At 28.1% G+C, this 15,759-nt stretch overlaps 1 protein-coding gene across 5 annotated transcripts in view; it reads left to right on the top strand.

Annotated features, from left to right (window-relative positions):
* Window positions 1-15,759, top strand: part of LOC142320633 (ras-associated and pleckstrin homology domains-containing protein 1-like) — a 323,711-nt gene that overhangs the window by 259,966 nt on the left and 47,986 nt on the right. For all 5 annotated transcript variants that reach the window (XR_012755460.1, XM_075358652.1, XM_075358653.1 and 2 more), the window contains 5 exons: window positions 6,161-6,266; window positions 10,432-10,530; window positions 11,928-12,091; window positions 13,174-13,414; window positions 14,795-14,985. Coding sequence is in view for 4 of the 5 variants with exons in the window: in XM_075358652.1 (XP_075214767.1) it covers window positions 6,161-6,266; window positions 10,432-10,530; window positions 11,928-12,091; window positions 13,174-13,414; window positions 14,795-14,985 (801 nt within the window). In the remaining variant the exon portion in view is untranslated. The remainder of the gene's footprint in view (window positions 1-6,160; window positions 6,267-10,431; window positions 10,531-11,927; window positions 12,092-13,173; window positions 13,415-14,794; window positions 14,986-15,759) is intronic.

Here is a 15,759-nt window from a genome sequence, read left to right as displayed (position 1 = left end):
GTAAAAAAATACGAATTATCGGTTGGCCTTCGTTCAACAGATCAACCGTAAAGGATCAAACTTGTTGAAATAAATAAAGGATTCGTCACTTCTATCTTTTAGTGAACGTATTCCACTATTTCGTTAGGTTTGATCATTCACTCTTTGATCTGTAGTACGAAAGAATGTCGTTATAAGCGTTATGTTTAGCCTTATTATATATTCAGGCATTTTTATAATTCCTTCGTGGTAACGAACACTGCTGTTGTTATTCAACATTTTTATTTCTACACTACGCGTGCTTGTAAATTAGGATTACTCATTCAGTTAGGTATTATGAAATATTTATATATATATATGTGTGTAATTTTTTTTCGTTACTGATGGAAACAAATCAATGTTCATTGTCATCAACTGAATCAATTTAAAAGTTGTCTAGCTGTTTAAAAAAAAAACATTAATTTCCTCCAGTTGACAGAAACAAAATCATTGTCACGTTTTTATCTTTGATCTTTTAAATCATTTTGATTCAGTTATACAGATAACTCTTCACTAAAATTAAAAATTAAAATGATGAGCTCAGAACACGATATTTATTAGAAGAAGAGGGTTGATTGGTAAAAAAAATAAATAACATTATCATTATTACTATAGATTTCACTTGAGTAGACCCCTTGCCATTTACGACCGCTTGCTATTACGACAGACTTTTAACGAACCCCTTATTCTAGTACGTTAACTAATTGATGGGTCGCACAAAGAAAATAGGTATTTATTGATATCTATTTACGTTTCTTTTGTTACAGTGCTATAACTTGCCTTGATTTTATTACCTCTCTTGCCTCAAAGTTCGTCTCTTTTCTTCAAACTGAATACTTTTGTATTAAAACGCTATTTTAAACCGTTTAACTTATGTTGTTTTTTGCATCCCGATGTACTGTTTCAGGTGAGATTTAATATTTTTAAGATATCCGTTTTTTCATGTTTCTTGATCTATATAGTTTTCTGGTATATTTTCGTCATCATTTTAATCAAAACGTTTTACGTTACTTTATATTTTTGCATTACTGTTAACACCGATCGAAGAAATAAATCAGCATAATTAGGATAATTAACATGTCTTAAGCGTATTGATACTTAACGAAATTGATTTGTATGTATTTTAATCGGCCAAGAATTTTTATAAAGTCGACGTTAATAACAGCTATATGAAACTGTAGAAAATGATGGTTTGATCGATTTTGAACACGAGACGATTAACAAAGATGAAGTTTAGTAACTGCTGATGTTTGAACAGCTGAAGAATGTCCTATCGCTAGCTGTTTAAAAAAAAAACTACAAAACTTTCACCCTTATTTTTGGTAAAAGTACAGATCGTTAAATATTTGGGAAAAATTCCGAATAATCTGAAATGTATACGTAAGCCCGTACCCGTGATATTTCCTCTTGTTACACAAAGATGCCAGTCGTTTCGTTCTGTTATAATACTTACTATGAAATACTTATACATTGCATATGCGTGCGTTAGCGTTATTATCGTACAGCTAATATTAGGGTTTCTTCTCGCAGACTAAACTAATATTAATGTATATGTTTGTGTGTTCGGGTAGACCAGTTATTAACATAAATATCTCTTGCCCGGTTTTGTTAATTGTGGCAATTACATCATGCTAATGAGCCCAGTTCTCGCCTTATTGCTGTTATACTATCGCTCTTGCATGTGTCAATTAATTTTAAACAACCCACATAATAATATTAAATGCTAGGTCGGCCAGCTTTTTTCTCCCCTTTTTGTCGAAAATAATGTGGTACAAGTTGAATTCTTGGCAATATTTTTATTTGTTGTCGGATAAGAGTTAATAATAATAATAATTATTATTAATGATTTCATCTATAATTGACGTTTTTATTTATATTGTAATCGATGATTTGTTTATTTATCAGTCACAGTAAATAATGGATAAATGGAATTTAGTGTGAATTCAGTAATTAACAACAGAAAGTTTTTGCGGTTGATTTATTTGAATGTTTATGGGCAGCCTTGAGGTGTACACGTTATTATCAAATATTTTAAAAGTACAATGTAAGGTAATAAGTGGCTGTTTATCAAAATATCAAATTTTTATATTTATAATCAATTTTTCGAAGAAAATTTGGGATTAGCGGTCATATAAGACAAATTCAGAATGTTTTCCCTCTGCGTTACGTTGTGTTTTTTGTATTCTCATTTTGCTTCTCTCTTTACGCCTTTCATTGAAACAAACGTACCTGCTTACGTACACACATTTATAAATCAAATTTATGATAAACTTGTTTTGTGTTTTAATAAAAATGTAATGTGTAATTTATTTCTATTAGATGTAATTAATAATATTTAGAAATACATAAATTGTTAAATTTAATAATATGTATGTACATAATTTTTTTTAATAGTCTATATAATTGTATTTTAAGTGATACAATATTAGGCGTGATTTAAATGTGGGTTGACCTAGTCTACCGTTTTTAAATAAATGTTTTCCAAAGTGTGGGTAGTTTAAAAAAAAGTAAGACTGCTGATTAATGTTTTAGGGGTTCTAACCACACCCCGATCTCTTGAAAAATTGTACTTTTTATATTATAGATTTCGTTCATCAATCATATTGTTATTACTACCATATCTTTTTATGGCCTGACTACTGAATGTAGTAAACGCCTATGCTAAGTATATTATATGGTTATGTTATAAGAAGAAAAAAGTATACAGATTTATGTTTTTATATATTATTGGGTATAGTTTTGGTTAAAATGAAAGTATATAGTTAACTCACTGTGTTAATTTTTTACGGTACTTTTTCATAATTATTTTATCAGTTCAACCCGACTTCATTTACCGAAATTTGTATCTCAGTATATTACAAATTACTTGTTATAACAAATTAAAGTTGTACGTTATTGTGAACCTATTAATATAATTTTGACATTGGAATTCATGTACATATTTTAATATATCTTTAATGGACTGTTGTTAATTTCATTAATAATGTTTTATTATGAATCAATTGTAATATTGGTTAAATTGATTTATTTATAATTTTTTGTTAATATTTGTGTATATGTTATAAATGTGGATTGAGTCTTCTATTTGTCATTGACAGAATAAATTAATCTTTTTTTTTTTTTTAATTTTCAGTTATAGAGGTATGAATATTTATTCATAACTGTAAATTTAATAATTAGAATCATATTTAATCAAGAAATTAACCGGGATTGTATTGTTTTGATTGATTACTTCATGATCAGATAGATGTAAATTGTATAATTATTATTAAGGGTTGAAAGTATTAGCTATTGGTAAAGCTCAGATTCCTCATCAGTGAGGACAGTGTCTCTGAACTTCAATTTTTTTTTTGTAATTAAAAAAGTGATGTTTTTTATTCAAATTTTTATGAGGTATTTTTGAAGTTATTTTAAAAATCCATTTTGGTATAGTTTCTTTGAGAATTATTTGTAATAATTGTAACGTAAAATCATAATACTACTTACTGTAATCGTTGAAAATTAAAAATATCAAGACCGGTTTTAAATGTGTATAAATGCTCATTTTTCATTGTTAAAAATGTTGTTTTGATGTTTGTATTTTAAATGTAATTGCTTTGGAAGAATTTCTTTATTTATTCTCTTTTCAGAGAAGTATTCACTGTGATAGAATGGTCTCTATATAAAGGCTCTGTTCATTTATAATGTTTGTTAAAATTTTTCTTATAACATAAATAATGAATAGAATTTCACCTTTCGGCACCAAGTTCAGAAAGATATTGTTTTATATTATCAAGTATAATTTGAACAACTATTTAATTACCCATTTCAGATATTATGTGATTTACACAAGTTAATTTTTGTACTGAAGAATGTAGATTATTTTTGGTTATTATTAAATTATTTTTAATTGTAAGAAATTAGCAGTTCATTGCTGTATGTTCCTGGCCACACAACCTTGTTATTGGATCCTAATTAACATCACATCCTGGCATGATGATTAATTGATATGCAAATAAGGTTAAATACATTCACTACATGGAACAAAGACTGTAGCTGTGCTATTGCAGGCTATGAACCTGAATAAAGAAAACTACAGAAGATATCTCGAAACTTCTAGATTTATCACTTGAATCAATCGGTCGATTGATTCAATTGATAATTAATTGATTAATCTGACAGTGCAATTATCAGATTAATAAGCAGACTAAACCATCTAATTCAATACAATTCTTATGATTCTCTTTATATATAGCAAGTGATTCAAGATACTTGATTTTTGTTAAATTTTGTTTGCAATGTAAACTAAACCTACAGTCATTTGCTAACATTGTGCAGTCACCCATCTACAATTAAAAGAACACACTTTAAGTAAGCCTATTGTAAGGCAGAAAAAAAAAAATTTTTATATTGATTTATCAGTTCATATGATATTCTGGAACTATCCCAATATCTAGTGCAGCTTTCTTGATACAGGGTCTTCTTTGATTCTAGACAGCAGTATCTCTAGTTCATATGAGATATCCACTGCTTACGTTTTCCTTACATCACCAGATCAGGAGACTGAATGATAGTTAGAGATGGTTTCACGAATTGATTAACATTAAAGTATAACTAGTTATCCAGACCTTGAATTAACAACTTCCTATGCAGGAAGGCTTAATCGGCTGTGCACCATTCAGTGTTAAGTTTTAAAAAAATCAATTTCCTGTTGTTTTTGATAGAATTTCTATCGTTCATCGCCATTGTATATTTATCACTCATTCTTTTATGCTTAAGAATCCTATGTACTTAAAATCTTTTATACACTAGATGCATCCAGGTTTAGTCGGACCAATAGGGATTATTGGAAAGTCTGACCTCCTTAGTTATCTAGTAGTTAAGATTTGCACCTAATTTTTCAAATAATCAGAAGTAAAGTAACAGTTGACATTGAACAGAATTTATCTTATTTTATTTTCCTGAAAGGATTTTATTATCTACATAAACTATTTTTATTATTTTCTTTTTGAAATTATAATAACAATTTATCACTTATAATGTGTTGATATAATTCAAGCTTATCAATAAAAATGTAAATGAATGTATTGTATAAATAAATAAATGAATGAATTAATATGTTTCAAATCTAAATATTCTATTATAGGTATAAAAAGTTTTCATAATTTAACAAGGAGTATACATTATTTTTATTTCTGTTATCAATGACTATTAATGTCTGCAGACTTTTGATATATTTTCTTGTTAAGTGTCAATCAGGATTTTTTTTGTTAATTTGTATTTCCTACTTCAATCACTTTTTGCATAAAAACATAATTTATCTGTATTTTTTCTAATTATCTTATTTGATTGTTAACATTAGATTTGAATATTATTTATTTTAATGGTGCAAATAATTTACATTAATTGATTCCTGTTTTTTTTTTTTTTTTTTTTTTTAATTATTTACTTTTTTAAATTATTTAAACTTATTACTAATGTAACCTTGAAATTTTATTACCAAATGCTAAATTATGTCGTTTCAATATTCTATCTGATTGCTGATAACATATATTTGCCAATGTTTATGTCTGAAATTATTCTGAATATCATGTTTTTAAATAGGCTGTTGATGGCATAAGTTTATGAAATTACACATGTGTTTAAATGTAATTTATAGTTTTATTTTAATACAGTATCTAAAATATGTTTATAATATTAAAATATTAACCATTTTTTCTTCCTTTTTTCCATGACTTATTTTAAATATTCCCTGTATAAGTTTGCAGTTGTTATAGTTAGGTAAAATGTGTTCCACTTAATTGAGTGACCAGGTTCCACATTTGTCCAATTCAAGCACATTTTACTATATTTTTAGTATTTTTGTAAATGGCTTAAATAACTAATTATGATTAGCTTATATGGTGATATCTTGCCACATAAGCTTGAAGCTTGAGCATGAAAGATGAAAAAGGAATTTTGTCATATGAAAAATGCCATACCTGACCAGGATTCGAACCCTGGATCTCCTGATAAAAGACCAAGATATTACCGCATATAGTGAATTATCATTATTGTAGTTTAGAAAAATTAGCATCATGTAATTTGTTTTTTAGACTTATTTCATCAGTCAACTATGGATTAGTGTAATTTTAATAACGATTTTTTTTTTTTTTTGTTTTAGGGCCTGGATAGATCAAGCTCTGGAATTGGCACTCTTCGACCATTGTCATCAGATATAAATTCACCACGTATTGACAGCTATCGTTTTTCAATGGCTAACCTTGAAGGTATAATTAATGCATACATTCTGTTTTGTTTGTGCTGCCTTTTATTTTTGCTAATCAAAATTAGTTGCTTTTTGAACTTTTTATGATTGTTTAATGTCAAGTTGTTAACTTGTGGAAATAATTTTGTTTTATTTGAAAATTCTTTATTTATTAGAGTTTATTTGTTTACTGTAGTCAGTCATTGTTATAAAAATTTCCTCATTTAATATGCAGTATTTAAAAAAAAAAATATTTTTGATGTTAGTTTCTACATCCACTTGCCATTCAGGTGTATTAGTTTCATTTATCATTCTAATATTTATGTACTCACTATAAAACACTTGGATCTATCTTGGTGAAAGAGCTGAACTTTATTTTTTGTACCTTTTTATATCTTTGTTGCTTTTATGCAATTTAAATGTACATTACTTCATAGTGTTGAATGTTTTGCTTTTTGGCCAGCTGACAACTCGCTCATTCACTTTATTTATTTAAATAATTTTAAGTCATTTTAAATATTAGTGTATATATTTGTGAAGGAAAGTTATTACTATCTTGTTATGTTTAGTTTAGTATGCCTCAACTAGACTTAGTATAACAGCTTGTGGTAGCATTGTTGAGAATCAAACCAGCCTTCAGTCAATAACTTATAAATGAGATACAAGTAAATATATAATTTGTTAAAAAAAAAAAACAACTTCTCTGATATCTCAGTGTAGCATTAGCTGTTGTGACTATTAGTTATTATATGCCCTAATCAAACTCTGTTGTACCTACATTATATATATATTTATTTATTCCTAGTGTATATGTTGCATCTCTTCAACTAGTGAACTCCTCTCCGCTCCTCCTCAGCATGACCCAACACAATCTCCTCTCCCCCTCATGACCCAACGAGATGAGGATATGTGACATACAACTTAAGTATAGTCTTATATAAACTCAGACCGACTATCTCAATATGTAGTTAATTGAACCCCACTCACCAAAGTACACCAGTATTCACTGTCTAGCATTCAAATCCATAAAAAAGCAGCTAACTTTCACTAGGATTTGAACCTTAGAAACTTTGACTTATCAATCATATTTCAGATTCATTCTTGGTTTCTTAAAATATTCTTATTGTAATGAAGCAGTAAACCATCCAGCCCTGAATTCAGTTGTGTTTTGTTACATTTGGTAATTACCCACATACTTTGCTTGATGTATTTATAATTCTGTCTGAAAATTACTTTATACTTTATAATTAGTTGTATTATTCTTTTAGAGAATGAAATGTAGAAGTACTTTAAGGATTGTATCTACATTGTCTCTTTTTGTTTATAAGATATTCTATTAACTTGTTATGCCTGTATTTTTTTTGTATGAAAACTATATTAATTCTTTGCCTCTTCAACCCATTCATATTCTATTATACACATGAAAAGAAAACTTTACAAATTGTTTTAATGATTTAAGAGAGAAAATAAGTTGATTTTAATACCAGACTACAACCCAATCTTAAGTATATACTGATATAAACTGCTGGGGGATTTATACCACCAGGACATTCAGGGGTTTATGCGTAAATTACCTATTGTCAGATAAAGGTAAAAGGTACAATAATATAATAAAGCAGTGATGTAAAGTAATTTCTGAAATCAGCGTATAATAACTTTTATATTTAATAATAAATAAATAAATTTGTATTGTGTTTTTGGAGTTATGAATGTAAAAATAAATGTAGTTTATTACATAATATTGATTACTCTATAATATTGCCTTTTAATCTAATTATTGATTTATTTTTAGTTGCAATGTATAGATCTAAATGAATAAAATATAATGTTCATAAATATTTTTTAATAGGATACAATTTATGAAAATGTGTTACCAAGAAAAAGTAAGCGAAAAGAGATTAGAAGCTACCAATTTAAGTCATGATTATATTATGTTTCTGTTATTCTATATATTTAGTATTTAATGGTATTTTGAAAATAGTGTGGAATATTAATTTACTTTAAAATCCTTATTAATCTGTGGTCTTGTCTTCTAATCTATATGTATGTAAGGTGCCACATCCAAAATGATTGTAGGAGATCTGACATGAGGTATAAGTCAATCCTGAAAATGGTATAGCCATCTCCAAGATAACAACAATTGGATAAACAAGATAGTTATTGAGAGATTAAATAAATGAGGAATGAGGTGCCCTCCTGTTGGCCTCCTTCCTAACTCAAACATACTGTTGTACATCAGCATCCCAACTATACCAAAATTTAGGAGATACATCTTCATAGTTGTACGAGTGACCCTTCACTCCATTCACTTTAACTAGCAATATGGTGAACTCACTACGGCCAGAGAAAGCAATTCTGATTAGTGTCTCTTGTTGCTCAGGATCTTTACATGGAGAACTGACATAACAAAGACTGGAAGAGATAGTATAAAACAACAAAAGCCATGTTCCAGTCTGTTGAGGAACTGTGCATTATGTAGGGTGAACATAAATTATTCAGCGCATTTTAGGGATTAATAAAAATTGAACAAAGCAATGTAGTGTGTGTTGATTTTTTCAAACATTAGTGTAGGTACTTGTCCTTCAATGAACACACCGGCGAAATGTAACAACAGGGGGGGGATCGTCAGTTGAGCAAGGGCTACCCTGATATGCATACTATGGTTTCATGAAAGCGGATCTATTATTATTGTTTGTAAACGTTTTCATTTAAAGTATGGTCATGTTCCTCCTAATAAAAACTCTGTTAAATCCTGTTATCAGCAGTTTAAGGATATAGGATGTGTAGTACACAAAAAAGATGCTGGTAGAACTTCCGTCTCCGAGGAAGTTGCAGATCGAGGGTGAAGTCTGGTTAAATAGACTTGTGCAAGTTTAGAACTGGGGATACCACAGTCAACAGTTGTGAAGGTCAACAAGCGCTTAAAACTTCTTGCACATAAAATTCAGTCTATGCATCCAATTGAAGATTACAATAAACCATGCTGTTATGATTTTTCTGTACATTCGTGATAAAGTGAATGAAGATAATGTGTTTTTGAAAAAGTAAGTAATCTTCTCTGGCGAGCTATCTTCCATGTTTCTGGTCACGTAAACTATCATAATGTCAAATTTGGGGTGGGTAGAAAGATTCCTCATTCTGTTCAACAAACACAATGTGATAATTCAATGAAAATTAACATTTGGTGTGTCTTGACTGCTTATAAAATAATCAGGTCAATCTTCTTTGTCGAACCAATGGATAACTAGCATCTAGTGCTGGTTATCTAAACATGTTACAAGAGTATGCAGTACTACAAATTGAACATCAGCAACCCAACGTTTACTTTCAGCAAGATGGCACATCACCACACTGAGGTTTAGGTGTTAGGGACTACCTACATGAATAATTTCCTCTACATTGGATTGGCCGTGATGGACCAATCCGCTGACATTACACCACTTGATTTCTTTCTTCGGCGTTTGTCAGAGACAGGTGTATGCAATGAAGGTTACAAACATCAGTGAATTAAAAAGAATCGAATGTGTAATTAATGGAATAACTCCAGATATTCTTTGTAATGTGTGGTGTGAAAGGTGAATATCATCTAAATATTCTACATGCCACAAAAGGAAATTATGTAGAACTTGTTTGAAGTTAATAAATGTTGTAAACAAAACCGTTTGTAATGCCCTATTCTACAATTAAACATGCACGCTACTTTTTTATTAACACCTAAAATATGCTGAATATGTATACACAGGATATCATAAATATATTGCTTCTATTAGCAGGAAACCCTGATCATGTTTTATGGAAATTTGTTATGTAAGTAAAGCTAGAGTTAGTAGCATTATCTGTTCATTTTCTTGAAACTTTAGTGTTTCTTTGAATACAGAAATTTATGAAATACATTGATGTAAGAAGGAATTTAGTATTTAAGAAGTAAATACATAAGTTTTCCATTTTATGTCAGATATACAGTAATTAAAATGTAGGAAAAGAAGTTTCTAATAATGGCAGTTGTCAGATTTTATAATAAGCATAATTTAATTTATTTTTACTTATTTATTCATTCTATTACTATCCTTGAACTTAATATATGTGTAGTATTTCATAATTAATCTTTTTATAAATCCTGTTACTCATATTTTTTTTTAAATCTTATCTTTCTAATCTTATTTTAAATATTTATTTCATGTTAACAGAAACTCAAGATGTTGACCTTGATGCAATACTTGGTGAATTGTGTGCTTTAGAATCACAATACGATGAAGCAATTGCTGGTGAAACTGCTACAAAAACCAGTAAGAAATTGTATTATCTTACAGTAATATTATTAAACTTATGTTCTATTAATTACATTTTTTTTTTTGAGGAAACTTTTATTGTATCAGAAAATAAGTCTAACTGTACATTTTATTTAAACTAGTCATATTGGTGCTAATTAAATAGAAAATTTGTCATCATCAGTGAGAAATGTAAAACACGTAAAGAATACATATTGCTCCTCTGTAATTCGTTTTGTAACATTATAAAATTTCTAATTTCTTTTAGAAATTGTAATTTCTGTAAATTACAGTATTTGAAGCGCAGTTTTTTCATGATAAATTATTTTATTATAGATATATTTTTATTTATTGTTATGTTATATAACATTTAATGTTGAAGTTTTATGTAAGTCTGTATTTCTCTCTACAAGTTCTGACTAAAACATGTTAATAATAGACTTAAAAGATTTTTCTATATATATTAAGTGTATGCCATTTTTATAAATTATGTTCTTTCAATCTATTTGGGCCTTGTTGATGTTAATAAGATTAGAAACTGATGCAGAACTCTCCACCATGCCCTTTCTCTGCCATATTTCCTAATAACTGAAAATCATTCTGGTTAAGCTCTGATGTATGAAAAACTAAATTCATCTTATTAGAACATAAGATGTCATTGTAGATACTGGTCAACAATTGCTTAAGAAAAATTCCCCTTAAAAATAGAAGAAATTATCTGTAGTATAAAAGAATCATAAACTGAAGACACATAGGACATAACAGCACAAGATGGCCCAGAAGAATGAAAAATAGGGACAGAAGAAAAATTTGTGGGAGATGCAACGAAGTGAAGCTGACGCTGATGTTGCCTCTTAAAAGATTTAACCTATTCCATTGTGGTCAATCCCATGCTTCCACAGAAACAGATGTACTTTTTTTAAAACCAGCATATGAGTTACGATGAAAGCAAGATCCCAGAAGGAGAGATGGTTCTGTAAATCCTTAAAACATCTATTTATGAGCCAATTGAGGTTTGGATTCAAGGATACAGTAGCTCTGTGAAGGTAGAAAGTTTGGTGATATTAAACTATGAGTTTGATGCCCACTGCTTTGCTTCGCCCAAATCGATTCTTGTCTTAACCTGAATTGTTGAAGGTAGTCTCTGTCATATTCTACCATCAGATCAGACCTGAATTTCTGTTCCTCAAAAACTGGTAGTCCCAGGCTAGTTCAGGACTCTGTGGTCAGTTGCTCTCCGCAGAGCAGCCATATTTTATGTAGTGAATTTACTGGAGCTTTAATTTAAAGTCTGAAGTTATTTTTTATTAAATGGTTTAAAAACGGATCCTAATAACATGTTTTTTTTTTTAAATATTATGTAATCAATTGTATTCATTTAAAATTGTTAATTATTATAAATTTTATTTTAACAGATGTTGAGACCACAACAGTTGTTCAACACCGTAGACAACCATCAGAGAGTCCAGCAGTTATTCGTACTGACAGCCCTGATAATGATTCTGCATTCTCAGACAGTGTATCACTCTTATCTAGTGAAAGTTCTGCATCTAGTGGAAGAACAGATGTCCCCTCTCAGGTAAATCTTTATTTAATAATTACATTTATAATATTTTACAAGTTATGGATTTTATATATGCTATATGTATATATTTTATGTAAACATGTTATTTTTTATTCTAAATTGTTATATAATTGTTCAAATTTTATTTATAGTTGGCTTAACCAGACATTCAAATAATTGAGAACTAGACTTAGAAACTTAAAATGTGAACGTAGTATAAAAGCAACCTCATTTTTTATTAGTACAGTAAAAGGGTGTTATGTAATCATGTATTTAAATGCACAATGAAAATTGAGTTTATATAAATTAAATGTTTTATGTTTTTAATCATTTTCAATATTTACTGTTAACATTTATTTTTTTTTTTTTTTTAGTCAGACACTTTGTTTTGATACTGCCTTTGAATGATACAGATTTAACATACGTATTATTACACCTGTTTAGAGCAATTGGCATATAAAGTTTTTACTTTATCATCATCTTTTTGTACAATAAGACCAGTATAGTACTGGTCTTATGTACCATCTTACAGATGGTGATAGTCACCATCTGTATAGCTCATTTAAGAATGATTCATTGACCATTTTTTTAATAAAAAATTTATAACTGTTTCCCAACGTTTATGTGATTTAAGGTAGAAAAACCCAAATACTTTTGTAAAATATTATATAACTAGTCGCTATGCACCACTACTTTTAAACAATTAATCATCATTTAATGATTAAAAAAAATTAGATACAATCACTCACTAGCAATAGAAAAACTTTAATGAGATCTTATTTGATTTGTATTTATTGGGGCAATAATGTATAGTACAGTTTAGAATTTTTAAATAGCTTTTATTGAGTTAAATGAACCTATTTGCACCTGACATTACCTATTTGGTATTATTCTTTGTTATCCATCATAACACTGGCAGCAGCTTAAAAAAATCTTTAACCTAATCTTAGTTGAGAGAGACCTTACTGTGTATAAATTTTGTAGAAAACGTTTTTTATTGCACCTTGAGAAAAAATATTATTTTTGAGATTAATTATTATTTATCTATTACGTAGTTGTTTTGTGTAATGTACTTTATTTTTTGTTTATTTTCAAAGGGAGAAAATGGTGGTGTTAATGGAAAAGCAGAGAAAATCAGACTGGCTTTACAGAAGATGAAAGAAGCTTCAGTTAAGAAATTATTTATTAAAGCATTTAGTGCAGATGGTAGTGCAAAGTCCTTGCTCGTAGATGAAACTATGTCGTGCGGTTATGTAACAAGATTATTAGCTGATAAAAATCATAGAACAATGGAACCAAGATGGGCACTGCTTGAGCATTTGCCCGAGTTACATATGGGTAAGATACAATTTTTTTTTATTCAGTTTTTTTAGTATAATGATATTTATTGTAGCAGCAAAATCTATGTTATGAAATAAATCATATGACAGTAAATAAAATTACATGTGATCTGCATATGTAATACTTGTTCATTAAAAATAATAATAATTGATTCTTGAATGTTAATAGTTTATTTTAGAGCATTCTTTTCTTTCTTTAATGACTTACAGTTTAATAGAATAATTAATGTTCATTTGTGTTCATGAGACATACTTGTATAACTTTGTAACAAATTAACTTATTTTGTTAACCCAGTTTAGTTATGTGTAAGTACCTAAGTGAATAACATTCTATTTGTTATTTATACACTTACTTGACCTAATCTTGTTATCCATTAAAATTAAATATTTATTATAAAATTATATTTGCAGTTAAATAGATATAACAATTTATATATACATATATGTAATTTTATGGAAATCAGTTATCCATAAAATTATGGTGAAGTTTTACACTATAATGAGTTCCAATCAAATCACTTGTATACTCTTGACTAATTCCATCCCGTTATAATTACAAAATTGATTTTTACTATTTTATATGTCTTGTTCTCCTTATAAATAATCATCTCATGCCTGCTTAGTAGTTCACATTATATAAATCCAATTGTAATAACTGTAAAATGTCATATAGAATGTTATCTATATTATTAGTTTTAACATTTTTTTAAATATACTATTGCATCTATATTTACTTATAATGAGATTCAAGTAGCTTGAACATGCTGTTTCACTGGTCCTTATCGATAAATTTGGTATTAAGCATAATAAAATAAACAAAATGGAGTATGATAATAATAGTTGGGAAATAATAAATATTGGTTCACAAATTAAATCAAATTTTGTTTACTAGTAATTATATAAATGATTATTTTTACCTCTACCAAACTTCTTTGTTAAGTTTTATGTTTTTTTAATGTCTAGATTGTTTTTATTTTATATCAGATTGTTTGTAATATCTTTCCCAAATATAAACATAACTGTTTTTTCCATCTCTGGCCTTTATTCGTTGTTCCCTTTCTAAAGGCACTTTCCTGTACTTTAGGTTATTAGATGCATAAACTGCCTCATGACCAGATTAGCTGAATTTTACTGAAGTGTGAAATTAGCCTCTTCTTTTTATTTTTTTAAAAATAGTTTCTAATTTATTTTCTGTAGAAGAACTACCGTTAAAAACTAAAAAATTTGACTATTGATGCTGAAATTGCTTTGTGGATAGTATTTTGCAGAAATTCCTCATTGTATGTCCAGGATGAGTGTTAGTTTTTCCTCATATGTTGGAATGTTATAGAATTTTTTTTGTTTCTGATGTACTAATATTTTTTCTTAAATTTTACAGAAAGAATTTATGAAGATCATGAACAATTAGTGGATAATCTTATGCTATGGACTAGGGACTCAAAAAATAGGTTATTATTTATTGAAAGACCTGAAAGAACAATTCTCTTTGATAAACCAGAATTATTTATAGGGGGGTCTAGAGATGCATCATCTGAAATCGATGATTACACAAGAAATAATATGATTGAAGTAAGTATTTAAAATTATTAGTTCAACATATTATTATATTAAGTTATACTTATCAAATCTCTGATATTTATGAATTTGCTAAAATTTACAACATACTTAAAATGTTTTTAAGTAATGGAGACAAGTACGCAAATTAGGTAATTACATTATCTCAGTTGTGTTGATTACATTTTAAACAATTTTGATTAAAAAAGTAACTAAAATTAAGTGTATTAAATGTCTTAATTTGCTAGAATACAACTTATAAAATATTTATTGTTTTTATTTGATTTTTATGTATTGTTTTACTGTTATGTGTTTTTTTATATTGTTATGTGTTTGTGGCTGGATCAGGAAATTGAGAGATTGGCAATTGAAATTGTTTATATAATTGCAACAATTTATTAGTTTAAAAACATAAGTAACGCAAGGCAAATATTATAATAATAATCTACAGTAATAACAAATAATAAAAATAGTAATACAACCACAACATAATAATAATAAACAGTGATTATATACAAAACAAAATTTTAAGTAATCGTCAGGATTTATTCACAGGTAGATAAACAATGAAATTCAGTCCCATTGACAAAAGACATAGCCTGATCACTAATCTTTACACTTTTAACCACTAGTCTTGTATTAACAATAGTACAATAGATAAAACAAGTACAAAATTCTTATACTACAAATACCTTTGCTGTTCGCAATTAAAACTACCCTAACAATTTATGAATGAAATTTAGTGCATTATCTCTTTCACTTACAGTCTTAACAGTAACTCACCGAACC

This window comes from Lycorma delicatula, chromosome 2, assembly GCF_047948215.1.
Source record: "Lycorma delicatula isolate Av1 chromosome 2, ASM4794821v1, whole genome shotgun sequence".
NCBI classification, from domain to species: domain Eukaryota; kingdom Metazoa; phylum Arthropoda; class Insecta; order Hemiptera; family Fulgoridae; genus Lycorma; species Lycorma delicatula.
This window is presented reverse-complemented; position numbering and strand designations above follow the sequence as displayed.